Below are 27,963 nucleotides of genomic sequence, written 5' to 3'. Positions count from 1 at the left end.
GAGGCCTTTTTTAATTCATGAGGCTTTTTTTGCATGGTATTTATGTTTATAAAACGGCATATATTGTTTATACTTGATTACTTTAGTATATTCCCTTTTTTCATGAATAATTATGCTTTATTTTGACATCTCAGCCTTTCCCTCTGAAGTCCCTGAAGTATTGATGGCCTTTGTTCAGCTTACTGATTTGTCATAACAATTTTTTACATGCCTCTAACAATACTTCATCGCTGTGTTTGGAAGGAAAACGGAGTAGGTGCTTTCCCCAGTGTTCTTTGTGACTAGGTCTAAGACGGGCGTGTCTGCAATGCCTGAAGAAATTCATGTTATATTTTGTGTTTATAGATAATTGCCCTCTGCATTTCCTTTCCACACGGGTTTCCTCCTTGCAGTTTATTTACCATAATTTATTTTTCCATTGTCTTCCTTTACACTGAATATGTGGGCGTTAAAGGGTGCACATTTGGCTTGAATTAAGTCACCTTTCTATTGAATGTTTTTCCTTTTTTCTCTGCCTTTGGTTTAAGGATTTGCTTGCCTCTTGGAAATGGAGGTTCACACTTTGCCTTTTCAAAATACCTTTCCTTTTCCTCTTGATAAGAACTTGCTTTCCAGGTCTTGTAAGTAGTTTATGGCCTTTCTTTGCAAGTCTTAGTGATTCAATGCAGCGCAATTTGAAAGGATAGAAGACATGAGCTGGGATTTGGTTTTTTTTTTTGTTTGGTTTTTTTTTGAGGGGTTGTTTTTTTTTTAATCCTCTCTAGAATATCATTTTTGCCTGGTGGGCAAAGGCGCTGTCTGTTTGCTAAAGCAAATGAAATTAATTCCTGCCATCAGTAAGCAGAGGGTGATATTATTTAAAAACCGTAACCTTTATTGTTTGAGAGAACGTTACTACTTTTTGATTAGGATAGCTATGTGTCCACCTGTATACATAAAGTTAAATGCAGGTGTATCATCATAACTAGACCCGTGCCATATAACTCTATTAAAAGAAGAGTTGTTTAATTAAGCGTATATACAGCATTTAGCTCAACAGAGCCCTCCTTTCAGCAGTATGCCTTATCTTTTATTTCACTAAAATTTAGTAACTTGTTACACTTGTGAAATAAGTACCAGAAGTCACGAAAGTGTTAGAAGAGTACGTGAACCCCAAATTATTGCAATCCATCAGTTCTATTTCTGACCTTCAATAATTATTTTCAGTTGTTGATATCTGTATCTCAAAATTTGTTTTTTAACTCGCATTTTCCATTCACTAGTTAAACAATATCACATTTTTATCGAGTCAGCTTTCAGCTCTATGTCCAGTTATTAAAATAAACCCCTTAAAAAACTTCAGTAAACTTTAATAGGCTTCAATATAATTTTAATCCTTGGAATATTTAACATTTAGAAATCTCTTCTGAATGTTGCAGAGCTGCAGTACTAAATACAATGACATCAGTTTTTTCTTTCCATACTTTGAGATTAGCCAAAAGGAGATGTTTATGAAAGACAGGTTACTGAGCTAGGTGGTTTGACATCTGCCTGACCCATACAACCATTCTTATTTCATATTCCTATTTTTTCCTTCTGTAAAGGGGGCGCCTCATTGCTTTTTTAACTCTGATTTCTGTTCTTTTCCTGCTTGTGTTGATGAACAGTCTTCTGAAGGAGTAGCACATGAAAGGTTGCTCTTAGCAAATTAGGAAAGCAGGCACTATACGTGTATAATATGTCAAATACCTAAGCAAGCAACATCAGATATGATTTGTTGATCTTCTTTTATTTTTGTAATCTTAGTTATTACTTACATATCATATACTAGGAATCTAAAGTTGATGGTGTCCCATTAAGTGTTGCCTGAATAGTAGTTATGGAGAAAAATCAAATCACGAGTTTTGAAATGGGTGTGATAAGCATATTTGGCAAGCAACCTGGAACTCAATTTTTTTGGCCATTTCTGTTATTCTCTTGCCTGATGTTCTAGACATTCATGCCTTAATTAAAACAGAAAATGTGTTTTTTGCAAATGACAGGTGTTCCTCATTCTGATTTTTTTTTTTTGTCACTGTCATCCACAGTCCGAAGAGCCGCCTCATACAATTAAAGAAAGAAAAGCTCGAGTATACTCCTGGAGAGCATGAGCATGGATTGTTTCCAGCCCCTATTCACGTTGGTGGGTACTTCATGTGTGGTTTAGTTTTTGGGAAACAAGTATCGCACTTAGGTGACATGGAAGTAGTCTGTTTGGGCTTCACAGTCTGTCTGCCTCTTCCCCTTTTTTCCTTTTTCATTTTATCGCCTTGCCAGGTCGCTCATGTCTTTCAGCATATGAACTTTGCCAGAGGTCATACTCATCTGTCTGTGTTCTTCAGTGCAAAAGTTTTACTTGAGAGGCTTTTTTTTTTTTTGCTACATGAACTTTGTTCTCATTTTTTGTTTACCGTAATAAAATACCAGTCTAGTTTAAAACCTGCTTTAACTGCCATAATACTTTGCTTAAATGCGGTACAGGAGTCTCCTTTTCAAACTAATATTACAGTAGAATAGCAAGAGACAATTATGACCATTTGTTAAATCTCAAAAACTAAGCATGCAATAATATATTCCCCTGTTTCCCCATGCACTTAATGATGTCTGTCTTTAAGCATGGATAAAAGTGAGGAAGAATTAAAAACTTAGCTATTATGTAAGTTTTTATTTCATCCCCATTTTGAGGTCTCAGGTAGAATAGAAATGAGGTTTAGGGCTTCTCTTTGCCTTCTGCAGAAAGAAGCCATAACCTAAGGCTAGCACGAGCATTTAGAACTTACGGAGTTCCAGGATGCTGTTCGCAAGTCCAGTGCACTGGACTGGACTGCCTGGAGGGGATGGCCATGAACTCCCAGGCTAACGTTTTTGCAGCTCATGTCATTTCCCAGGACAAACCAAGATTGATTTATTTTTCAGGTAATTGCTTCAGCTTTTAAAATGCTGTGATTTCTTAGTTCAAGTACTGTCATGCAAAGAGAGTTCAGGAAATTCCACATTGTTCAGTAGGAATATTTGTCCCATCAAATACAAACATTTCATTGGTTTGTCTTCTTTAACTGAACTGTTTTGCTCCATACACAACTTTGACTTTCACAGAGAGGTGATAGCAGGAGAAGAGTTTGACAGATCTGTGTGAATCAGTAACTGCAAAACAGGTTTCAGAACTGAAAGTCTTAATTTAAATTCTCAAAAACATGACCTTTCTCAATTCCTTTTTGAATTGGGTCATATAACTCTGTTGTGCAGCCGAACCATCTGTCGGGATGCTCAGGTTCAGTTTGAGTGCCACAGTGCCTGTTCTCGTTTCTCTTCAGGAGGCCCCGACCCCACGTTTCGTTATGCTAGCAGACACAAACAAGCTCCTGCAGTGAAGATAAAGCTGCTTCGATTACTCTGTATCGGGTAGCTGGAGAGTGATTTAACTGCGGGTCAGAGTTATGAGGTTTAGGACTCTGCCAGATGACTGCACTAGTGCCCACTTGATGAGGGCTGGAGCGACCTTCCATGCAATCCAGGCACGGTGCCAGGGCACCTGAAAGAGCCTTTTGTTTCACCCGCTGAGGTCATAGAAGTGAAAGCAAATTCCCGGCAGATTTAGCTCTTTCCTGGAACCTGCTATGGTTGAATATAGCATTGAAAATGAGAAGTAATTTAGGAGTAAATTGTAAGGAAAACATTACAATTTTTATTTTCCAGTGGTGAAGGTGTGCGTGTGAATTTACATGAAACCACAGACTATTGCTGGAGGAACGTAAAGGCGCTTGTTAACATTTAGAAAAGCTGGGAAAATCGGACACGGGACTGACACCTCATCCTTAGTCACTCTTCTCGCTGCAATTTTGTGACACAGTATTCCAACAAAATGATAAGAGAACATTTTAATCTTGTCTAGAACTAACTTACTGCTTGTGTCAGATCTCAGGTCTTATGTTAACAAAGTATATAATGGGTCAGTGTCCTTTCTTTTGGGAAGAGGTTAGGGGTGACACTGAATTTTAGAATAGAGACTGCCGTGGTTTAACCCTCGCCAGCAGCTAAACTCCATGCAGCCGCTCGCTCACTATCCCCGCTCCGGTGGGATGGGGGAGAGAATGCAAGTGATGCACGATGCAATCGCTTACCACCCGCCGAGCGACGCCCAGCCAGTCCCCGAGCAGCGACCGCAGCCCTCCAGCCAACTCCCCCCAGTTTATACACTGAGCACGACGTCATATGGTATGGAATATCCCTTCGGCCGGTTGGGTCAGCCGTCCTGGCTGTGCCCCCTCCCAGCTTCTGGTGCACCTGGCAGAGCACGGGAAGCTGAAAAGTCCTCGACTAGCGTAAACACTACTTAGCAACAGCTAAAACATTAGCGTGTTTTCAACATTATTCTCATACTAAATCCAAAACACAGACTATACCAGCTACTAGGAAGAAAATTAACTCTATCCCAGCCGAAACCAGGACAGAGACGAAACCTACAATGAAAGTAGTAACTCGTGTCTAAAATCAGTTTCAGTTATTCCTGAAAATATAGATCATTCTGAAGTCTTTCTGAAACATTTAGGAATGTGTTTGCCAAGACTGAATTCGTTCTTAAGTCTCTTTTGGTAAAGGTCGTAGGAACAGGCTTGGATACTATTTTCAAAACTAATTTATTTTCTTTGAGTACAATATTGTGATTTACCATCTTGCATGAATTGTGCGTGCAGATTTTTTTTAATGCCTATTTGTTCTCTCTGCCAAATCATTGTACTCATGTGTACACGGAAAAGCTCAGGAGAAAGTGTCAACTTTGGGATTTCTACACAGAAATTACTAGTGTTTACTGTAAGGCACAGAGCTGTATTCAGTTTTGTCAGTTATTTGCTCTTGTCCCTTCGGTAGCTCACGTTCAGTGACCCCTCCTGGGTGAACACCTGCAGGGTTCCTGGCACTGCTTTTAGGAGTTTCAACTGTGACTGTTGGAGCTCAGTTGCATCCGTAACGTTCAGTCATCCCAGCAGAAGGCAGCTCCCCTCTGCCACCTACCTCACCGGGCATCTCTTATCTAAGACAGCAGCTTTCCTCGCAGTCGATAAAGGTTTAAACCTGACTACAGCAACAGAGTAGAATGCAGAAGATAGCGTCATGAAGGGCTCTTCCCTGTGCTTGCCACTAACAAACAAAATGTTCTGGGAGGTTTCTGCTCTTCTGCCTTTTTGACTTTCAGATGTCGAGAGGCCCTATCAGAATTTGGCGGCGTGCCCAGGAGCAGCCCTTTTTCGTCTTGGGGATATGTGGATATGAGTGTGTGCGACTCACAAACCTTTTTGTTTCAGGAAAGTATCTCAGACAAAAGAGAATTGACTTCCAGCTGCCTTACGACATCCTCTGGCAGTGGAAACACAATCAGGTACAAGATAAAAAGTTACTGGTTGCCAAGATTAGGATCAGAAGTCTTAGAAAGAAAGTAGCAGGATTCTTACATGAAGGCTGTGTATATATCCTGTATATTGATGAATATTCTTGTTGCTGCCACTGTACGAGCAAAAAAAGGAGTTGCATATGTATTTAATGTGAATAATTTCCATTATTCTGTCTCTTGCAAAATAGCAATCCTATGGGTTTCTGCTGAAAAAAAGTCATTAATTTTGCGGCAGACTTTTATTTTGGTGGTGTGCCTGCTTTCTGCAATGATCTTGTTTTAGACACGCCTCAGGAGAATTCAGATGTACTGCCAACAGCACTGAGAAATTTCAGGCCTTATTTTTCTTGGATCAGTCCCAGCAGAGTGGAATTTATTTTTCACTTGCAAGCTGACATTTTCATACTGAGGAAAGAAGAGAAACTGTTTAACAGTTGCATTCTTTTTAAAGAGCTTTAAATATGTGCAAACCTAAAAATAGGAATATTTTTTTCCCTGAGAAGTTTCCACCAAGCGATTTAACACAGGATTTAAGGCTGGAGGGTAAATCTGTCCCCAGCTCTACTGCAAGAAAGCGCACTCAGACGTGTAACTTAAGCATGTAAATGAGCAAGACAAATGCCCATGTGGTTGTGGCTCCAGCTACTCGTTGTAATACCACCAAAATCTAATCTTAAAGTAATGATCGTTGTTGACATTTCAGGCAAGGACAGTTTCTTGCCATGTATTGAAGACTGCTTACATCTGCCTATCTTATCTATTCAATATTACATAAATAATAAATGTACGTGATCTATTTCCTTGACATTTTCCGTATCTACCTAGATTATCGGAAACCCTTACGGAGTAGTTTTGTTTGTACAATGGTTGTATAGATTGTACAGTGCCTATCTGCCATATATGTTACTGAGGGAAGGCTATTAATGCAGTAAATGTGTGTGAAATACGTAATAATTTGAAATTATTCCTTAAAGCTTGTTTGAAAGCTTGGAAAGGATGTTTGAAAGGATGGAATATATACAAAGTTATGAAATGTGATCTAAGCTTCCGTTTTCCCTCCAGTCATCTCCATCTGCAGAGGAAGTTTCTCTAATTAGAATATGAATCTGCATTTCTCTTGGCTCCTACCTGTAGTCACAGTTTTGATAAGCACCTTAGTTTTTCTTTTTCACTTTTTTAAGTGTCGGCACATGGTAATTCTACCAAAGATGCTTTCTCCAAAGTAGATTTAAATAATTATTCTTCTTTTCAGTATTGAAAAGAACAGCATTGTTCAGGATAACCTGTCCTCATGATATCTGTTATCCATATTGCTCTGTTCAGATAGTATGGGAAGAATAAACAATATGTTAGAAAAACTGCTCAGCTAACTCATTAAGCCTCAGTTCTACTTACTCAGGTACTTTTTTTGACCTATTTGCTAATGTAGTCTGAGCCTAAAGAAGAGAATGCAGATGTATTTTCTAGTAATGATTACAAAACTGTTGTGTATGAACAGAACATAATTTCCCTGATTCTTTTGAATAACAGATGACTTATGCAATGTATTAAAATTTTCTTTCTCTTCCTTTTAGTTGTATAAAAAGCCAGATGTCCCACTTTATAAAAAAATACGTTCTAGTAAGTAAAATCTTATTACTAAAATGTGTTAACTGTGGAATTTTCACATGACACCCCTCCTTTCTGTCATACTCTTCATCCTACCAAAGACACTTCCACCTTCTTTTTTTGCTTTATGTAATTGGAATGAAAATATTGTAGATTAATAGTTCTGTTTTTTCACCTGGAAAGAATTCTTGTCCCTGTTTGGGTTTGGTTTTTTGTTTTTTGTTGTTTTTTTTTTCCTCCAGATGTCTATGTGGATGTCAAACCTCTTTCTGGCTATGAGGCCACTACCTGCAATTGTAAGAAACCAGATGATGACAATGGAAAGGGCTGTGTGGAGGACTGTCTTAACAGGTTAGGAATAGGTTGACTGACTATGATAAGAGAATTTCAATAAATGTACTATTTCGCATCAACTATAATATCTTAAGAAAAGAGTTGTGCTGGATACAACCCCAGTAATAAAGGTATTGTTACAGAGCATGAAGGGTAACTTTCTGCTGCACGTATGCTCCCCCACCTCTTTCTTCAGAGGAACATCCCATTAAAAGCTTCATTTTGCTCTTTGAATAGCAGTGAGAGCCAGGCTGTGAATCTTTTTGTGAATTACACCTTGAAAACAAGAAGCATTTTAGTTCTTTAATAAGTTTTGTTTAACGGAGGAATTTTTTTTTTTCCTTTTTTCCTTGTATGATAGATCTAAAAGTATGCTATTCACCTTCCTTTAACTTTGTTTTTCGTTTTAGGATGATCTTTGCGGAGTGTTCACCAAACACCTGCCCTTGTGGTGAACAGTGTTGTAATCAGCGGATACAGAGGCATGAATGGGTGCAGTGCCTGGAAAGGTTCCGGGCTGAGGAGAAAGGATGGGGTATTCGTACCAAAGAACCCCTGAAAGCAGGACAGTTTATCATTGAATATCTGGGAGAAGTTGTTAGTGAGCAAGAATTCAGGTAGAAATATTTATTTGCTGCTTTAGCATGGAAGGCTCAATAAATGACTTTAGCATCTATTATCATTGCTGGGAAATCCTTAGACTGAAACGAAGGGGAGAGTGAGGGGAAAAAAAGAATGCTTTTCTGGTCACAGCCACCAGAAGGAAGGCTCAGAATTCAGCTTTTTTGATCAACCAAGTTTTTCTCAGGCAAATAGAGAGGAATGATTAGTGTTTGGAATGCATCATCTGCCACATCTGCTCTGAAATGCCAAATGCCACAAGTGAATGTGAATTTGGTATAATTACGAGTACTGTGCAGGATTTGAACTGTGCAGATAGAATCGAGGGGCAGAATGGGGCAGGAAGGGAAATGAGCTTTTGCAGATAGGTATGAAATAAAAAGAACAAGTGGGAGCATTAATAACCCATGAAAGAAAGAAATTGTAGTCTTGTTAACTACATAGCATCATAGGATAATTGAGATTGGAGGGATGTACTTGCTACTCTTAGAGCTCCATCAGAAGACAAATGCAAACTTCTCATACAGAGATAACTGCTAACACAACTGACTCTTGTTACTGTTGCTCTCTTGCTAAACAGAGGTAGCTGTAATCCATGGATGTAATTCCAGAAATTGTGTGCAGTTCCAGATAATGAAAGGGAGAGGCTGATTGTTGTACACATGCATACATATACACACCAAAGAATGTATACTTGCATTTTCTCTTCCATACACAGGTTATCAACATGAAATGTGTACAAATAATCTGCAGAACCCAAAAGGGAGCATTCCAGAAGAGCAAATTTCTAAATTCTAATCCAAGCTCTGTCAATGGCCTTGACTTATAAAAATAGGTATAATAATGGTTTTCCTCCATCTCTAGGTGTATGGTTCTATAAAATATAAAAGATTATAATTGCTTTTTCTTCAAAACCCTCTCTCAGAATTCTTGAATGCACTATTACTATGTTGCTCCCTGTTTGCTTTGCAGCAACAAGCAGAATGACAAATAACTTTCCTGTGTTGCTTCCTAGGAACCGGATGATTGAACAGTACCATAATCACAGTGATCATTACTGCCTGAATTTAGACAGTGGAATGGTGATAGATAGTTATCGTATGGGCAATGAGGCTCGTTTTATCAACCACAGCTGTAATCCTAACTGTGAGATGCAGAAATGGTAAGAAAAATATATTCTGTTTACTGGAAGACTGGTATACCGGTGACTAAGATATAGATAACCAGATAATCTGAGACAATCTGATCTAAAAGTAGGGAGGGGTATCAAGCTGAACAGTGTAAATAATATTTATTATCATGCTTGCATTGCACAAGAGAAGTAATGTAACGTTTTCAAGTGTTGGACATTTTGGAGACAGGATCTAAGTTTTCTGGCAAGGCAGATCCAACATTGTTGTTTTCATACTGTCAACCTGCTACAAATTTTGAAGCCTAGGTAATGCCATAAAATAATCTGTGTATATATTCTTTCCTTCTGGCAATTCAAATATTTTTTTAAAGCAGGCAAACAGGGAAGTAGTCTGATTTCAACTCACCCTGTGTCATATCAGTACTATGTTATCAGAAGAAATCCAGTGCCAGACTAGTAGGAAGTACTTCTGAGAAATTTATAATGAATAACTTGTAGTGAAAATAGCAGATGGTCGTAATAGGAATCAGCTGTGGTGGCAGTACAGCAGAGTAGCTTGTGATTCTCAGATAATTCTAGTGGATTTAAGCAATAGTAATCAAGTTTAAATTTTAAAATCCAACACAAAAAATAAGTAAAAGAATTGGAGAGGCAATTAATTTTAGTGCATTTTGTGAAATGAGGTATGATGTTCAGTGTAAGCTTTTGATTTAGGGTGAGGGTCTGAATCTTGGGAGTTGATAAGTAGATCTGCCGTGATAGCCAATATAGTTTGTAGCTTCTCTATTTGAAGCACAGCTTCCTACTCTTTGTAAATATGGTATTCACTTTTTTGGCTTTCAAAGTTTATTGTAAGAGATAAACAAGAGAACAGTACAAATGAAGAACAAGCATAATCCAGGGCACAGCACAAGTGTTGCTTCCTGTCTCTAACACTTCCACTATGTGGACAAAGACAATTTGCTTTTTAATTATTGGGAATATTTTATTGTATTTTCCCTGCAGGTCTGTTAATGGGGTTTACCGGATTGGATTGTATGCGCTTAAAGATATGCCTGCTGGTACTGAATTGACTTATGACTACAATTTTCATTCATTTAATGTTGAAAAACAGGTAAGGATCACAGTACAAGACCTTGAAAAAACTCACCAAGGATGCCCAGTTCTGTAAAGTTGAAGGTCAATTAACAAAACCTATTGTGTTGTATTTGACAGAATAGGTTCTTTATAATATTGAGAGATAATCTAAATGTTTTGAGTTTTATTTGAAATAATTTATCTTTTTTTTTTCCCCGCAAAGCAACTCTGCAAATGTGGTTTTGACAAATGCAGAGGAATAATTGGGGGTAAAAGTCAGCGAATGAATGGACTTTCAAGCAAAAGCAATCAGCCTGTGAGCACCCACAGAAGACCTGGACGGTCGAAAGAGAAGAGGAAGTCAAAGCACAAACTAAAGAAGAGGGTAAGCAGTAAAGACAACTTTTGTCCTGGATAAAGGTTAATAGGAAATCAGTTTGTGCCGTCAGACCAAAAAACTGTGTACTTGTATATTTTAAACTTCAGAGAAATACTACAGATTCTGTGTCAGGAACTACTTTTACTGCTTTGCTAAGTTCTTGGCACAGTTCTTCCTGTCTATCAGAATGATCTGTTTTCCAGAGGGGCCACATCCCAGAGGAACCCAGTGAAAGTGTGAACGCGCCAACAAGGCTGACACCACAGCTTCAGATGAAGCCCATGTCTAACAGAGAAAGGTAAGGAATGATTTCAGTGGGTTTTTCCTCAGAAATGGAGCGTTGTGCAAATGTTGAAATTATTTTTTTTCTATAAGATAGGGCATCATGAAGTGTCTGAGTAAGCAGTTCTTAGTTTTCCTTTAACCAGCTAGGGTGGAATTCCTCTCCACTGACATCAGAAGTGTACCTCTGAATATCTGTCTTCTTCTCCACATTAAGGAATTAATTTTACAGTAGAAGGTGATTCTTGAATGCTTTTCTAATTTCTGTAGGAATTTTGTGCTAAAACACCATGTATTTTTGGTACGAAACTGGGAAAAAATTCGACAAAAACAAGAGGAAGTGAAGCATGTCAGTGACAATATCCATACCACATCGCTATACAACCGCTGGAATGGAATCTGTCGGGATGACGGCAACATTAAATCTGGTGAGGCCAACACAAGTTCCTCAGGTTGCTACTTTGAGAACCTATATGACATGCCTGTGAAGAGTTTAAGTAAGCCCTGTATGTAAATCAAATGTAGAGTTACTACGAGATCCATGTACCTTCTGTAATACATACAGGGAATGCTATACAGATAACAATACCTGTATATGTGTTTGTATATGTATGCCCTTATCTTTACATAGTGGGGTGAGACGGAAGCTCTTTTACTGTTTCAGTGTATTTTTTGTGTTATGGAATTCTGCAATTTCCTCTGAAACACTTAATGCTATTTTCTTAAGAATGAAAAGTTTGTACTATATAAACTGTTTGTCTGGTTGCTGGATTCATTTCTGTTCCTCCAGCAGCCCTGATGTCTCTCAAGCCCTGGTAGAAGTTGTCATGTCTTGCGTTTCATCAAGAGTGGTTTATTAGAGGAGGAGGAGGATGATATTTAACATTTTCCACGAGTGGACCCTTCAGAGAAGGGCTGTTTTCTGTTTTCTGTATCCCTCGACCAAAGCGCTGACTTTGAAAATTGTCATTTATCCTCATAATTCGATGGATTTCAGGCCTTTAGAGAACAAAGCTTCTTGGCATGCAGTCAGTTATGGGAATGGGACAAAATATGACTATCAGAAAAAATGTATTAATCCTGCTCCAAAAATAGCACTGTATTCGTCGGACCATAATCTTCACAGCCATGCAGGATTTGGTCCCCACTGTCAAGTACATGAGAAGCTGGGAAGTGAGTATTTTGGGTGAATTCAATGACATGCTGTATTTGCTCCAGCAACATAAAATACTTTGATAGCCAGCTTAACCATTTAGATGAGCTATAAGCAGTGACAGCCAACTTGAGAATATGAAACTGAGGCCTTTTAGTGTTATAGAGGCTTAGAAAACGTGTTAATTTTAATAATTGGTGGTGGAGTTGCTGGATCGGAAAAGATGCTGTAATTTGATCTTTAACTAATTTTTTGTTTAGAGATAATTCTTTTTTTGCCCTCTTTCAGATGTCTTCATGACCCAGTTTTCAGCCCTTCAGACCTCCCGCTCTGTGAGAACACGACGCTTGGCTGCAGCTGAAGAAAATATTGAAGTGGCTCGCGCTGCCCGCCTAGCACAAATCTTCAAGGAAATATGTGATAGCATCATATCCTATAAAGGTGAAGGTGACACTCCTGAAAAAATCTCCATGGACACTTTTTCAGCCTCTGGAAAAATGGACTCTGTGAATAGAAAATACTAGGCAAAAAAGAGTTTATTTCAGGATCTTAAATAACCTTCCTTTTTTTCTTTTTTCCTCCTTTCTCCTGCTACCGGTAATCACTTTGCTTTATCCTCAACCCCTTCCTCTGCCACCAGAATCTGCAGATGTTGCTGTCCTTTAAAATTGGTTTTTCAGTAGTTCAGCAAAACGGTACAATTGACAGAACTGCAAGGAAACTATCCTCCGTTTTGAAACATGTAGTCTGATTACAGCAACCAACTTCTAGAAATGCAAAAGCATTTCAATTCCCTGAGCCTCAGATAGCAGAAGAGCCTTTTTTTAACCTAGATTGAATGTTGTTTGTTACTTGTCTTTTTAAGTTTTACTCAAGTAAATGTTGCTAAACTGTGTGTTCCTGTTACAGATTCCTCCAGGCAGGCTCTTGCAGCTCCCCTCCTGAACCTACCCCCAAAGAAAAAGTAAGTACTTGCTTCTCAGAGCAACCCATGGTTTTCTATAATGGATTTGCACAGCTTTGAAATGCTAGGGAAAATGACATTGTGCATACATTCCCACTTTAGAAATGCAGACTATTATGAAAAGATCTCTGACCCATTGGACCTTGCCACAATTGAGAAACAGATCTTGACTGGCTATTACAAAACTGTGGAAGCTTTTGATGGGGACATGCTGAAGGTCTTCCGGAATGCAGAGGTGAGGCGCTCTCTGGTCTTAAAGCTATTGCACAGGCAGTGGGGATATACCCTCGTTTAATGCCCTGGCTGACTTACGGGGCATAAAAGAAGAAAAATATTTTAGAGAAAGAGAACTTGTGATGATCTGTTTCTGTTGAACAGACATTGGTAGCGATTCATGTGCTTCAGCTTAGTCTTAGTGCTTTTTGGTTGCCTTAGGTCAGACAAATAGAAGGTCAAGAACATGCATGAATAGCTAACCTAAAGAAATTTCAGCACCTTTTGGAAGAGGTACCTTGTTCTTCAGTGTCAGATGTAAGATACATGGACCTGCTGTTCAAAATAAGGAAGTAGATGGACAGGTGTGTACCACATTGGTGGATGCAGCTTTAGTGAAGACACCTTTAAGGGTGCATGCAGTCAGGAGGAATGCACCAAAAACATGGAAAAAAAAAATGTTAAATTGTTTCTTTGTTTTGTTTTTATTCAGAAATATTATGGCAGAAAATCTCCAACTGGGCGTGATGTATGCCGGCTACGGAAAGCATATTATAATGCTCGCCATGAGGCATCTGCCCAAATTGATGAAATTGTGGGAGAAACAGCTAGTGAAGCTGACAGCAGCGAGACATCGGTCTGTGAAAAAGAAAATGGGCATGAGAAGGACGAGGATGTGATCCGTTGCATTTGTGGCCTTTACAAAGATGAAGGACTCATGATCCAATGTGAAAAGTGCATGGTGAGGCAGGGGGAACACAAAGTGAAGCTCTTTTTCTATTCTCCATAGCTAATGGAACTTATACCAGCAGTTTCCATGTAGCTAGTGGCATTAATTACCTCTTCAGGCGTTCATTTCCTCTCCAAAAGAATTGAGAGATTCTGTTTTCACAGAGGACATGCAACCTGCATTTCTATATAGAGGAGCTAGCACTTTTCTGAAACTGCCAGCAACCTCTGTCTTTAGGCGAGCAGAATTAATTTCAACAGTTTTGGGCTTTTACACGCACAGTTGCATGGGGATCTTGTCTGTCTTCTGACATAGTGTGAAATAGTTCAAAGAAAATCTTGAATTTCCTTTGGGAAGCTTTTCTTGCTTTCCTTAATATTTTTAAGAAAATGCAATTTGTAAATAAAATCTATCACAGGAATTTCTAATTGGGTTGTATCTGTTTTTCTAGGTCTGGCAGCACTGTGACTGTATGGGTGTGAATTCTGATGTTGAACACTACTTGTGTGAGCAGTGTGAACCTCGATCTGTGAACAGGGTAAAAAAAAAAAGTCTCCTTTTCATTACTACAGTTACAAACTAAAGCAGCTCTTTATATTTATTGAGTTTGGCAAGACCAGTGTGGGATTCTCACTTTATAGTGTAGCTCCCTTGGTTTAGGTTTAATCACGTTAAGTGTCAATTCTTCTCCTCTATCCACTTCTGCATATTTCCAAAAGGATATCAGCCCCATTTTTGCACCGATTATGGTGGGCATCTCAGAATTTCCTTCCTTTTTTCTTTTTTTGTCCAGGAGGTTCCCATGATTCCTCGTCCCCATTATGCCCAGCCTGGTTGTGTTTATTATATATGCTTATTACGGGATGACCTGCTGCTGCGCCAAGGTATGTGCTAACTCTGGCGGCTGCTGTGATTTCCATCAGATAAGAGTGTGCAGAGATTTCTGGCATCGCCCTGTTTGAAATGCTTTTATCTTTTTACAAGTAGAAGGCTGCACTCTTTGCTATTATGGGAGTGACATATAGTAAGAGTTCTCACAGGCTGGTTGATGAAGAAACATTAATTACCTTTAGCACAGATAGGGTTCTCCTCGTGGCCAGAGAAGGAGGATGCTGAGCCAACTTCTGGTAGTTAACATTCGGAAGTCAAGGCGAAGAAAGTTATTAGGTCTTTAGTATTTTAGTGTAGAATGGTCACTAAAACATCCAACTTACTGCTTCTTTGTTCGCTAAAGTGTGTCTTTCTGGACATTGCTTCAAAGCTGAGAGCAGCTACGCAGCCACATAATTCAGTTCATCCTACAGATACATACAAGGTTAGCAAGAAGCCCATATAAGAGAACTGCTCTTGAATGAGTAAAAACCAGTTGGTATGTTTGCTAGAAGGGAATGGGAGAGTCTTCAGGAAAGTTGAGAATTTAAAAAAAAAGGTCAAAGAACAGTGTATTCTTTATTCCCTCTGCAGGATTCTAGAATTTGCATTCAGTCTTCCTTTTTCATTGTTGCTCTGCGTTGTCTATCCTGTCTAGAGTTCAGCCATTTGGTTTTCTCATTTCTTTTTTTTGCTGGGTTCCTTGCTGGAGAGTAACTCACTTTCTAGGGTTGTATTGGTACTTGCTTTTATGTTCTCTGTTAAAATGGATTATGTTTTAGCTGGGTTTTGTGGCATCTTTCAGTCATTCATAGCATTAAGGTAATTTTTGTCATGACACATTGTATTTCGCTCACGTACCTCTGATCTGATCTGATCTTGGTGACTTTAATTAGAGAAATGTTAGTCCTTACGTGGCTAAACTCCATGTACCATCGGCAGAGGACAAAGGAGACCAAACTGCCACTGTTAGGCACCAAATGCTCTGCAGTTACAGGGAATAGTTTAAGCAAGGTGTGTACCCAGAAGGTGTTAGAAAGGATACACAGCTACAGTAGAAAAAGAGGAAATCCGTGGATTCATTGCTGGTCTCGAGTTCTCCGCCAAAAGTTCTGAGGCACGACACCTGCCTATAGAAATTGTTGTGATGCAGGCACTCAGGCATACGAGGCATCTTGGAGACAGTAGAAGAAACAGTTTTTCACTCCCTCTGGTTTCTAAAAGGTCATGTAATTTACAGGTTCCAAGGCCGAAGAGACCATAGTGACCTTCCACCCTACAGTCACATTATGCGTAGACTATTACATTTTCCCTATGTGTTGTGTGTTAGAAAGAGGCTGATCTTGCGATAAAGTTAAGAAAGTGCTTTTGAGACCATTGCCTTCCTTTGGAAGTTGGTCCACCCTCGCTGCTGGGGGGTTGTGTCTGTATGTTGAATTAGTTTGTCTTCCAGTTCCAAGCTTGAGAACTCATGTTTTTGAGGAACAAGGCTGAAAAGCTTCCAACTGTGTGAGTGCACACACTTTACTGTGAACAAATCCCTCTACATAAGTGAGGGTCCTTCAGTCTCTGGTTAGAGGACTGGTTTTTTCATTTCTTGACAATTCTCTTGATGTTGTTGAGTTATATACTACAGGCGTGCTTCCTCTGCAAAAATAGCCTAACACAGAAAACCAGGAGATTACGCAAATAGATCTGATCAATTGGCCCATCACATCCCCCGGAGTGAACAAGGAGTTCTACCTCAGATGCGAGCTGAGAAACAGAAGTCAAAATGGATCTTGGAAAACCCACATAGCCAGAAACTGTCATATGTCATTATCTCTGATGCACAGCAAGAGCAGCCACATTTCTTCCTTGAAAACACAGAACTATAAACTCCCTTTTTGAGACAGAGGGGTAGCTATTTCAGTAGTTAGTAACGTCTGGATAAACTTGAATTGAAATCAAGCTTCCTGATCCTTAGGGCAAGAGAGTATCCGTGTACATTTCTTTCTGAATACTCCTTTTTTAGGCAGGTACAATAAGTACTGCTTTATTCTCACTGAAGAGGTGGGGAAGAAGAGTTGGCAGTAGCTAATTTAAAATAACAGCCAAAAATAAGTGTATTTATTTACATTCTGCTTGGGGCCAGTAGCTGCTCTCAGCATGTACCTTGCTTTTCTCTAAGAGTCTTTTAAAGAAATTAGGGAGGTGGGTTCCTTAAAAGTAATCCTTAACTTAGTAAAATGAAGATGTTATTATCCCGGATAGTTCAGATAGTAAGAAGATATAATACAGTGGGTGAGTACAGGCTAATCACCAGAAAATACACGCTGAATCCTTGAAGAGCTTGCACTCTGCTAGCTTATGTGCAAGCCTATGTCATTCTGTCTTCAGTCCATTTTTTACTTTAATCAAGCTAGAATAAAACTCTTATCTCTCCTTCCTACAACTACAGCTTCTATTTGTTTGATAGCGATCCTGGTATAGCAAAAGGTTTAAAAGCTGGCTTCATGGTTGTAGGCAGATGTGCCCACATGGCCCATGTCATCTCTGTTTTAAATCAGAGGATTTTTTTAATAGTGCAGTGTATTGTACTCCATTGTAACAGTGAAAGGTGACAACATAAAATCTTAAAGCAATTTTTGCATATGAGGAGTCCTTAGGAGCATCTTTTAAATTTATACAAGATTGATAAATGAGGTTATATTTATGAAAATATAATGACACGTCCTTCACTTTAATCCTAAATTTGGCTATAAGCTAAGGGGGAGCAAAACTGAGACGTTTATGAACCACGTTGTACTTGGTGGTTCCCTAGCATCTTTTTACTAAGCTGTGGAATTAACAGAGACTGAACCTGCTAATTAAATAAATAACAGTAACGTATATGGAAGGAAAATAGACATAACTGCACATACACAAAAATAGGTATGTGCTTAGGGGAGAGAATCCAGGAGTCATTGCAATTTAATGGAAACATCAAAGAAATGCTTGGCATGAGTCAAAAAGGCAAACAATGTTAGAAGTTAGTATGAACAAAACAGAAAAAGTAATTGTGCCATTCTGTAATCTTATGGTGTGTCTGTCTCTTTCATGCTGTGTACTATTCTTGTCATCCCACCTCAAAAAGAGTATCTTCCTACTTGTAAAAACAAGCGCGATGACAAGGATAATCAAATATGAAACATCTTTGCTGTGAACAGTCTACGCAGATGATTTGGAGGGTGATATAATAAAGATCTGTGAAACCACGAGTGGCATAGGAAAGTGCAACAATGTACAAGTTAGGGAACAAACACTGAAATTAGCAGGCAACGTGTTTAAACAGTAGTATTTTTTCACAAAAACATAACTAAACTATGGAAAGCATTGCAACAGGAAGTTGGAGAGGTCAAGACTATAAATGGTTCCAAAAAGATTAGACAAATTCTTAGAGGAAGGATTAATCCCTGCCTATTTATGCACAGTGGTTCAGCTATAGCCTTCAGCTCCAAAAGTCTGTAAACCAGAGATTAAAGGAAGCCTGAAGGGGATACCATGGGAAGGCTTTTCCTATGCATGCCTTATTCCTATGCTTTTTCCTCCTAAGCATCTGCTTATTCTAGCTAGAATATTACACTGTATGACCTTTGATCTTACCCATGGTAGTTTTTCTTACGTTTTTATGACTTGGGACCTCCCAGATTTTTGTTCATTGTGAGATAAATAACAGAAAAGATGGAATTGATTTTTAAATACTATATACCAAATCAAACAATATTTTCAGTAATACTTTGAGTTTCCCAAATGTTCTCCCTCTGAGACTTTTCAGGTTCTTCATGAACATTATTGATTAAAGCTTTTTCCCTAAAGGAGAAAGGCTTTTTGAACAGAGCAGTGTATTTTCACCCTGTCAAATGATAGTCATCGTCACAAAGAAAGGTGCGGTATACAAGTAAGGATGGCAGTCAAGTCTGGGGGGCGGAGATGAAGTACTCTTAATGCATTTCACAGATCAGAGCAGAGAAATTAAAGAGTTAATTCACTCATGGGAGGAAATGAATAAATAGAAGTTTAGGGACCTGTTTAGTTGCTAGGAGTGTCATTTTGTTCAGCCCTTTTTGAGTTCTGTTTACCTTTCCTGAGCTATGCATCTTATTTGAGTTCTGCTGGAATAATCACAGGCTTTTGGCTTCTCGGTCAATTATTTATTTTCTCAATAATAATCTCTCTAAGTATCTTCTCTCTTAAATCTTAAAGATTTATTCTTTAAACATTGCAGCTATCACTAATTTCTACACATTTTCCTAATCAATACTTATTTTGTTACATATCCTGCTATCAGTCATAATTTATCTTGATTCATTCCATGTTACTATTTTCAGTGTGGGCATACAATTCAAGTTATGTTTAGTTCTTGCTATATAAAGCTTTTGTGAAAATGATCAAGATAACCTTTCCTCCTTTTGCGGGTTCTGCATTGGTTTTGCATCACTCTTTACAATTCAACATTAGATGGCTCTGTCATGTTAGTTTTAATGAAACCGTTTACTCCTCTATTTTTGGTGTGCTGGACTCATGAAAAGTTCTTTACAGGTGTGTATTTTGTGCCTATTGCCAGGTGATTGTGTTTACCTGATGAGAGACAGCCGTAGAACTCCAGATGGACACCCTGTCCGGCAGTCGTATCGGCTGCTGTCCCACATCAACAGGGAGAAACTCGATATTTTCCGCATTGAAAAACTCTGGAAAAATGAGAAGTATGTTCAAGGCATCTTTTGAATTTGAGACATTCCATATACCTATCTGTCAAAACACAGTAATTTTGTGGAAGTCTTGTCATAGCTTAAAAATGCAGGACTGAACACGGTTCAGTTACAAAGGCTTGATGATTTCCCACTTGTCTCTGCTTGTGCTCCACAACTGCAAAGTAAAAACATGTAAGGTTGGAGGTTTAAGCAAGGGATAAGAGATATAAGTTGATGCACTTTCCTCACTGTTGGAATAGGCTGAGAATACACACTGACAGCTGAACTGGCTCAGCTAATGATCACTGACTTGCTAAGCCACTGTAACGTGATTAAATGCATATGCCCCATAGATAGCAGCACAGTAAGTCCGCTGTGTTCGTAAAAATCACACTAGGAGTATTTCCACTTACTGAAGGGGATAAAGTTGAATGTGTAATATTCATGTGACTTTGCTTTTCATCACAGTTATTGCAAAAGTGCAAGATAGATAACTCAAAATTAAGTGGAGGACATTAAGTAAAGTTGTATCATGGGCTTATAGAAACAGTCTTTTTTTTTTTTTTTCCCTTCTGTTTCTCTCTTTCTCTTACCTTTACACCTTCAACCAGAGAGGAGCGGTTTGCATTTGGTCATCATTATTTCCGTCCACATGAAACACATCATTCCCCTTCTCGAAAGTTTTACCACAATGAGCTCTTCCGGGTGCCATTGTATGAAATTATCCCCTTAGAGGCTGTGGTGGGAACGTGCTGTGTTCTTGACCTATACACCTACTGCAAAGGTAAGGAAACTTAAGAGGATGAGAAATTAAATATAATACACCTTTCTAATAATTTGGGAAGTATGCTAAAATAGTTACTGCTGTAAAAAGGCAGTAGCCAATGTTTTCAGGGTATCAGAGCTGAGGAAGCACTATTGCTTTAGCACTGGGACAGTGATTACTGTTTTAAGAGGGCCAGTACTGGAGAGACAGCAGGAGGGTGGGATTGTGGTGGGCAAGGAAGAGAAAGTGATGGCAGTTGATGATAAGTTTTGTAAAAGTTTGGGTACTATTTGATTAGAGTATACAGGTATTCCTCTTAAATTGAACTAGCAATGTGTCCACTATTATGATTCTGAATCAAGGAGAACAAATAAGAATGCCTGCCATCCCACTGAACAGCTCTGACGGGCCCCTACTTCTCTGACACTACGTATGGTTCGTTCTTGTTCTGGTATCCCATGTGTTTCCTCTTGAATCTGATTAACGTTTTTTCCTATGTGCTTTGTTTTGAAACTACAGGGAGGCCAAAAGGCGTGAAGGAGCAGGATGTGTATATTTGTGATTACCGCCTTGATAAGTCAGCTCATCTCTTCTACAAGATCCACCGGAATCGTTATCCTGTCTGCACCAAGCCCTATGCCTTTGACCACTTCCCCAAGAAACTCACGCCCAAGAGAGACTTTTCAGTAAGTGTTTCTTCTCTTAGCTTCCTTACTTTTTACGAGAAGACTGGACATATTTTTTGAAAGACCCTGGCTCTCTGTTTGTGAATGAAACTGGGTAAATGAAGGAAGCTGACACATAAGCATACACAGTCTGGATGAAAAGTTGGCTAGAAAGAAAGCTTGGAAAGAAAAATTGACTGTAGACAGAGAATACGCAGTTCAAAGGCAAACAGATGTGGAAAGAATGGTTGTATAAGTTGGATGTATAGGTTTGGAGATTGTGGTTTCTGACTGAAACCTTGATGCTAATTTCATTTAAGCCACTCCTGAGTGAAGGAAATATTAAAATTCACTTTTCGGTCACAGTTCTGCAACTGTAAGATAATTTTATATGTCTCAGAGAATCACACAACATAGCCAGTGTGAGTTTGTTAGCCTGCCTGTGTCAGGCTTTCTTTTCTTTGGTGTAATTACTCCGTGTTTTAATAAACTTGCTTGAAAAATGGTTTTCAGCAGTACCTTTGAATAGTGATTCCCAGTCAGAAAAGCAGTATTTTCCTATTTCCATTTCCCTGCTCTATCAAATGATGTACTGCTTACTTTATATATAATTATCACTGAAAATGGATGTTTTAACAAAAAAACAGCAGACAGATAGGCAGCAAAATCATGAAGTACAGTTTCCCTTAACATCCTCCATCTGAATATCTGTTCATTTCACTGTGTCATTTCCCCCTATTCCATGGAAGTAGCAACTCTTCATTGTGCACGTCCTCCTACACAGCACTACTTTGTCTCTGAGTGTAGAGGTATCAGATCTGGCAAATCTTTTGCAAGTAAGCACTTTTCTTCCTGGAAGCAGAGAGATTTTTGTAGTAAGTTTAGAGACGGTTTCAAACTTCTGCTGTGCAGAAGGCAAAGATGATTTTTATCATGATGGTTTATGGCTTGAAATTTATTTAGAAGATATGAAGAATCAGATAAGTCGTCTGGCTCTAACTTATCCATATTACATGATTATGCCTTCTCCTTTGAATTTGTCTGATGTGTGAGATATGCCAGCCATGCACTGGCCTTTCCAAAGTGTCAGATAGGCGAGTCCTGTAATGGTACTTCCAGAATATTAGATAGACCAGCACTTTCTTCCCCTGTGAATTTTATTTGGTATTAACCATAATCTTTATTATTGTTATAGCCTCATTATGTACCAGACAACTACAAGAGAAATGGAGGCAGGTGAGTCTTACCTACCAGATTGTTCCTTGAGAAGAGATGAGATAATCCTGTTTGTTTGTCAAGTGTCCAGTCTTTTTCCTACCCATTTCCCCTGGATGCTATGGAAATAATAAATGTAAATTATTTAAAGCAATCCTCTAAACTTTCGAAGAGATAAAAGGGAACAAGTGAGGAGGAATAGAATATAGAAGCAGCCTTAGTGTTCCTTAACAATGTACATAAGGAAGAGTACAGAAGCCATTTTGAGAGTTAGCAGAAGCAGCTGAATGTGGGAGACGGCAGAGCCCAGGACAAGAGCATCCAGCCTTCCTGCACAAAGAGGGATCGGATCCCTGAACAGACTGCCCGTGTTTGCATTGTAATAAGAGCCAGGGCCATCGCACTCTCTCAGTTCTGTTAGAGACTTTAAAAATACCCATCAAGAGCCATGACGGTTGCAGAAAAACACCAGTAAGTGCTGAGCCCAACTATTTTGGAAGATAAAAACCTTTACAAATTGAAATGAGAAAGCAATTTGTTTTTAAAAGACTGCATTTGACGTTATGCAAACAAGGGTATAGGAACATAGCCTCCCGGATCTAATTGGTGGGTTTGAATGCAGTGTATTCAGTCAAATGACTGAGATTCCAGGAAGCCCCCTGCCTACTGAGAGGTCCTTGACTCACTAGTAATTGGCCTTTCAGGTGAGTGTCTGAAAAATTGTGGTATTTAAACCCTTCTTTTCCTGCTAGATCGTCCTGGAAAACAGATCGCTCAAAACCACAGATTAAAGACTTAAACCAAGAAGAAGATTCTCTTCCACTTATTGAGGACGTATTAGGAAACCAAGATCAGACTTCAAGCGAGATGCCTAGCCTAGAGGAGCCAGAAAAAGAGGCAATCTCCAGTGAGACCTGTGAAAGTGATAAAAAGGTGGAAGAAGGCAATTCTGACACAAGGCAGCTCTGCACTCCAGAGGAAAGGCGGCATATTCAGAGAGAGAGACTTAATCAAATCCTGCTAAACCTCTTAGAGAAAATCCCAGGGAAAAATGGTGAGATTTTATACTATGGTTACACAATAGCATTTCTTCTACAGGTTTGGTTTTAGTTCACTGCAGACTGTGTTGATAAAATAAATGCTTTTGTCTGAATATATTGCTAGTGGACCTCATTAATATTATTAGTTTTCTTTGCAGTAATGTTTTCTTTTGCAAGAGTAGCAGTTTCCACTAATTCTGAATGAAATTTCTTATGACTGACACAGTGGTTTGTAAAATATTTTTAGTAACCACAAAAACTTTTTGAAGATCAATACCCCCCATCATTCCATGTTCACAACTGAGAAGCTTAACAGACATGCAAAGAAAGACTGAAGAGAATTTGGAAGGTCTCTTTTGACCTTCAATGAGCTTTCCACTGGGTTCTAAGTAACTTCTGTAGGTATTGTCTAAGCTGTAGAATGAGGGTGCATCAGTAGCACTGGTTAAGTATGTCTCTGTTTTTAATTTAAAGCCTAGGATGAGCTCTGTTCAGTCTCTTCCGTGTTCTGGGAGTTAATGCAAAATAATCATGGACTCATAGAATAATTCGGGTTGGAAGGATCTTTGGAGGTCATCTGGTCCAACATGACTCAAGGGCTAACTTCAAACTTAAGTCAGGTTTTGAATACCACTGTGGATGGAAACATCCTTGAAAGAACCGTGAATGGGAAATAGGAAAACTGTTACCGCATCACCTTCTTTACCAAACGCCTGTGGTCTGTTGCAGCTATTGATGTCACTTACTTGCTGGAGGAAGGATCAGGAAGAAAACTGAGGCGGCGCACGCTCACCATCCCGGAGAGCAGCTTCAGGAAGTGATGCCATGAGGGGAAGCTGTGGTCTGGAGTCTGCTACAAGGTCTGCTGAGGACTGAGGGCAGGAGCCCAACTTCCTCTGCACCAGCCAAGGAAAAGAGGGCAGCAGAAAACTGACAAATATACAAACAGTTAGCACTTAGATGTCTGGGTTGGCAGGTTGCCCTGCCCTGCTCTGCAGTGCTCTTATGGTGTGTGTGTTGTTGGGCGTGCCTTGTATTGATGTTAGGTACTGAGAAAAACCTCGTGGTTATTGTCCAGGATGGTCAAATTTAATTTATTTTTGCTTGATATTCCCACTCAGAGGAAAAATGTAAAAAAAAAAAAAAAAAAAAGGGGGAGGTAAGAAGGATAAGGACTGACTGACTCTGATGAGAATGTTCCCCATGTTCACCAATTAACCTGTGATTGTACAAGATACTGTTGGCACCACCATGGCCCATGCCAGTGAATGAAACCCAGGTGGGAGGGTGAAGGCCCAGTGGCTTAAAATTAAAGGCTGCCCTAAAGTTGTGGCCTCTGATTTGCACAAGTTCCAAGAAGAGAGAAACATACCCAAACGTGCGAAAGGTTCACCGTGGAACGGCCGGTGCACACGTGTACCTTTGGTCTGTGACGAGGAGAGACTTCCCAAGTCACCTTGGAGCAAAGCAGGAGTTGGCTGGTTGAGGCACTTGTTCTGCGTCGTAGAGGGGGGGAGGGGGCGGGGTGTGATTTTTTTCACTTTTTTCTGCAGAGAAATTTTATAAAGCAAGTCAAATCCTGACAACACCATTGCTGTTGGTTTTTTTGATAAGCTGTGGTTCTTGTGTGTCTAGTGTGTTGTGCAAATTAAAATCTGTTAAAAGAAAAAGAAAAAGGAAAAAAAAAAGGAAACCTTCACTACATGAACCGTCAAGCAGTATTCAGAGCGAGTATTTGTTGTGAACTGTAGAATATATCAACTGCTAACACTATTCTTGTGTTCTGGTTGTACAGCTTAAAATGTCCGTCTCTTAAATTAAGAGACAGTGTATCTCGCACCGCCCTCTCTCTCTGCCCTGACGAAAAGTATTATTCCCGAAAGCAACAGCCGAGGCACTGATTCCTCGCTGCGTGAAGTTGCGATCGCCGTAACGTACCACGCACCAGTGCTGCAGGAGGACTCCCTGTACTGCACCCGACGACCCTCCCGGCGTGCGGAGCCACGAAGCTGTCGCCTGTCTCTGGGCTAGGGCCAGGCTGTGGCAAAGGGAGGGGGTGGTTGCCATACGCTGCCCCTTTAAAATGGCTTTGCTTTTTTGTCTTTCAGACGTACATATGCATATACAGTCCTGTTTTAGATGTTCTTATAAGAAAACCAGTTTTTAATGTGCCAAGTTGTATATATCTGCTGCGTGGATGTAAAGCAATACAGTAGTTACATGTTCCTTTTTAATGGACCAAGCTTGTCCTAATGTACATTCTTGTTATTATTATAATTATTTTACTCTTAGTGGAACATGACTCATTCCATTAACTTTTATGTGTTGATTTAAAAAGAAAAAAAAAGAAAGGAAAAAACCCTTTGAGAAAAAATATTTTATTAAAAAAAAAAAGAAATAAGAAAATAGTTTGGAATATTTTCTTACTGTAGAGAAGCACTGTACAGTACCAGGAACCCTGAGTATAAAATACTCGTGCGTGTAGTAGGAATATCGCATGTCCAAAATCTTGAGTTGTCTCATTTAGTTTAAAACAAATCATTGTCTCAAATGGTGTTAAACACTAAAAAGTTTTTAAAAAATAAAGTGCGTACAGAAGCGAGACACTAGCTCTGTCATTTTATCTTTCTTTTGTTGAAAGACTAAACAAAATGTTTTTTAGACAATCAAATGTTAGGTAAGTGCAAAGAATTGTTTTTCTTACTGGTGTAGAAATTAATGACTTTTTTTATTTTTCGGTTATTTTATAATAACGAGAAGACCAGTGTGTCACCAGGATCGCTGTTTTAAGACCAGGAAGCACTACATTATTGCAAATAGATATGAACTCTTAGTCTGCATGGGTGTAGGCTGTGTGATTGCTGAAAATAAATGCTGCTAATATATTTCCTTTTTACAAAGCATATCTAAATAGATCATTGTTTTGATGTTAATCTTTGTAAATTATGTATTACCAATTTTAACATTGGATGTAATTGCATAAAAAGCCTGCATCTCAATCCTGAGAGAGTCTAGTATTAAATGGAAAATCTTTTCCTATCGATGACTTGTGGGGTTTTCTTTGACATGGCCTTGATTTTCTTTTCTTGCCTCTTTGTCGTGTTCTGACTCTTTTACAGCCTCTTTTACGGGGGTTGTTGCCCCGTCTCTCCCCAATATCCAATTGCCTGATGGGTGATGGTGTTTCGCGAGGATATAGTTTGATGCTGATGGTTCTCCTGGTCAGACGTTGGCAGGAGGGATGGTGATGATGGCAGCGCCTGTACAGAGAGACAGGAGCATCAGCGCAGACATTCACTGCTTGGTAGTAAGAGGCTGTGTAACCGTGATGGTATATAATGGCAGGTCGGTACATGAACCATTACCTCTACGAATTTAGTGCCTACTCCCAGGATATAGACCCCTGGTACCTGGTACGGTGCTTCCCGTGCCCGTGTAGACAGCACCATCACGGCTGCATCTCACAGTGGCAGGGCACTTACGTCGCTAAGACTAGACCGGAGTCGTGTTGGAGAAGTGACTGGCACCGTAGGGCATGTTCTCCACTGCCAAAAGTCAGGTAAGCTGGAAAGGCTGCGAGGTGTTTTGGGTTGTTGGGAGTGGTCAGCCCGATCCCGCACCGTCATCCTGCCCTGTGCCCCTTGGCACGCAGCAGGACGTCGAGGAAGGCAGAAATTGAGAACTTTGTGTCCCTGCAAACCAGCCTTTCTAAGGCTTCGTCAACCTCGCGTTTCCTCTGATGGCCTCTGTCAAGGTTGGCACTAATGAGTCTTTTAGGGTTTAAACTTCCTGTGGTTCAAAAGCGGTTTCTGCGAAGAAGTTTGGTAACTATTTGAGTTACTCGGGAATGAAATAGCTTACTGATGACCCTCCTTTAATGTGACTTGATTTTTCTTTTTCCATGCCCTAGCCTGAATCTCTGTGGTCATCAAAATGCCATGCTTGACCCTTACACTTCTTTTAAACTAGAGACACCACACGAAGGATTGTAGTGCTTTTTTTTATTTTTAAAAAAAAAGTTGAAAAAGTACCTGGATTCATCTGCTGCTGGCTTGACCCTGTTTTAAAGTCCAGAGGCAGCTGTGGAATTTGATCAAACCTACTTAAGGCAAGCCAAATAACATTCCAATTAAGAGATAATATGTCCCTTGTCTGAGAGTAAAAATTCCAGAGAGAGAAATGAAAATTAGAACAGAATAAAAAGAGAGTGGCTTTATCCTGGAAGCAGAACACAGCCCCTTGGCTGAAGCATGGTCTCCTTTGCCACTGAAACAGTGGCAGTTAGAAGGATGAAATGTGGTTCTTGGTCCATGTGAGAGAGCACTGGCCCAAAAGTTGCCCCTAAGAGAAGCTGCTGTTGCCTTGTGGCCCTTTGCTGGACACTCCAGTATGTCCCCATCTGTCTTTTACTGGGGAGCCAGTGCAAAATATAAGTAGTTTGGTATGAAATCACAATGAGAAAAACTTGAAAAAAAATAAAAGCTGTCCAGCCCCCACTGAAATCCTGTGACTCAATAAAAAGATTGGTTTAATAACTAAACAAACCAACATCTACCTTTACCGCTGCTGTGCAGCTGCCGTCTCATGGGGCTGGTGACCAGCCAGTGACAGGCACTTCCCCAGGGTTATTTCTGGCTCTGGATGTCTGCAGCCGCCTCTTCCTGCACCCTGTAGAGACTGGGCACTTTCTGCCGGGGCGTGCCGCCGTATGTGGTCCATACCTGACCTTGCTATGCTGTGCCCCGGCCCGTGCGGGCTTTGCCTGCAAGAGCATTTGCTCACTGAAGACCCAGCAG

The 27,963-nt window shown here is 39.6% G+C and overlaps 1 protein-coding gene across 6 annotated transcripts in view; it reads left to right on the top strand.

Moving 5' to 3' along the window:
* Nucleotides 1–26,210, top strand: part of ASH1L (ASH1 like histone lysine methyltransferase) — a 67,640-nt gene extending 41,430 nt beyond the window's left edge. Inside the window, exons 7-29 of one of the 6 annotated variants that reach the window (XR_012677601.1) lie at nucleotides 2,067–2,161; nucleotides 5,322–5,395; nucleotides 6,982–7,027; nucleotides 7,258–7,366; nucleotides 7,759–7,965; nucleotides 8,985–9,131; nucleotides 10,107–10,215; nucleotides 10,402–10,563; nucleotides 10,761–10,855; nucleotides 11,110–11,267; nucleotides 11,935–12,012; nucleotides 12,281–12,433; nucleotides 12,902–12,956; nucleotides 13,059–13,191; nucleotides 13,663–13,911; nucleotides 14,351–14,437; nucleotides 14,693–14,783; nucleotides 19,330–19,493; nucleotides 20,093–20,265; nucleotides 20,767–20,933; nucleotides 22,108–22,148; nucleotides 22,880–23,181; nucleotides 23,897–26,210. Coding sequence is in view for 4 of the 6 variants with exons in the window: in XM_075175985.1 (XP_075032086.1) it covers nucleotides 2,067–2,161; nucleotides 5,322–5,395; nucleotides 6,982–7,027; nucleotides 7,258–7,366; nucleotides 7,759–7,965; nucleotides 8,985–9,131; nucleotides 10,107–10,215; nucleotides 10,402–10,563; nucleotides 10,761–10,855; nucleotides 11,110–11,267; nucleotides 11,935–12,012; nucleotides 12,281–12,433; nucleotides 12,902–12,956; nucleotides 13,059–13,191; nucleotides 13,663–13,911; nucleotides 14,351–14,437; nucleotides 14,693–14,783; nucleotides 19,355–19,493; nucleotides 20,093–20,265; nucleotides 20,767–20,933; nucleotides 22,108–22,148; nucleotides 22,880–23,181; nucleotides 23,897–23,988 (2,962 nt within the window). In the remaining 2 variants the exon portion in view is untranslated. Of the gene's footprint in view, nucleotides 1–2,066; nucleotides 2,162–5,321; nucleotides 5,396–6,981; nucleotides 7,028–7,257; nucleotides 7,367–7,758; nucleotides 7,966–8,984; nucleotides 9,132–10,106; nucleotides 10,216–10,401; nucleotides 10,564–10,760; nucleotides 10,856–11,109; nucleotides 11,268–11,629; nucleotides 12,013–12,280; nucleotides 12,434–12,901; nucleotides 12,957–13,058; nucleotides 13,192–13,662; nucleotides 13,912–14,350; nucleotides 14,438–14,692; nucleotides 14,784–19,329; nucleotides 19,494–20,092; nucleotides 20,266–20,766; nucleotides 20,934–22,107; nucleotides 22,149–22,879; nucleotides 23,182–23,896 lie in introns of those variants that run through there. The other 5 variants (XM_075175985.1, XM_075175986.1, XR_012677602.1 and 2 more) reach the window with 5 other exon arrangements.
* The last annotated feature ends 1,753 nt before the right edge of the window (nucleotides 26,211–27,963 follow it).

The sequence above is a fragment of the Calonectris borealis genome, chromosome 29 (genome assembly GCF_964195595.1).
Source record: "Calonectris borealis chromosome 29, bCalBor7.hap1.2, whole genome shotgun sequence".
NCBI lineage: Eukaryota > Metazoa > Chordata > Aves > Procellariiformes > Procellariidae > Calonectris > Calonectris borealis.
The sequence above is the reverse complement of the archived record's forward strand: the minus strand, read 5'-3'. Positions and strand labels throughout refer to the sequence as shown.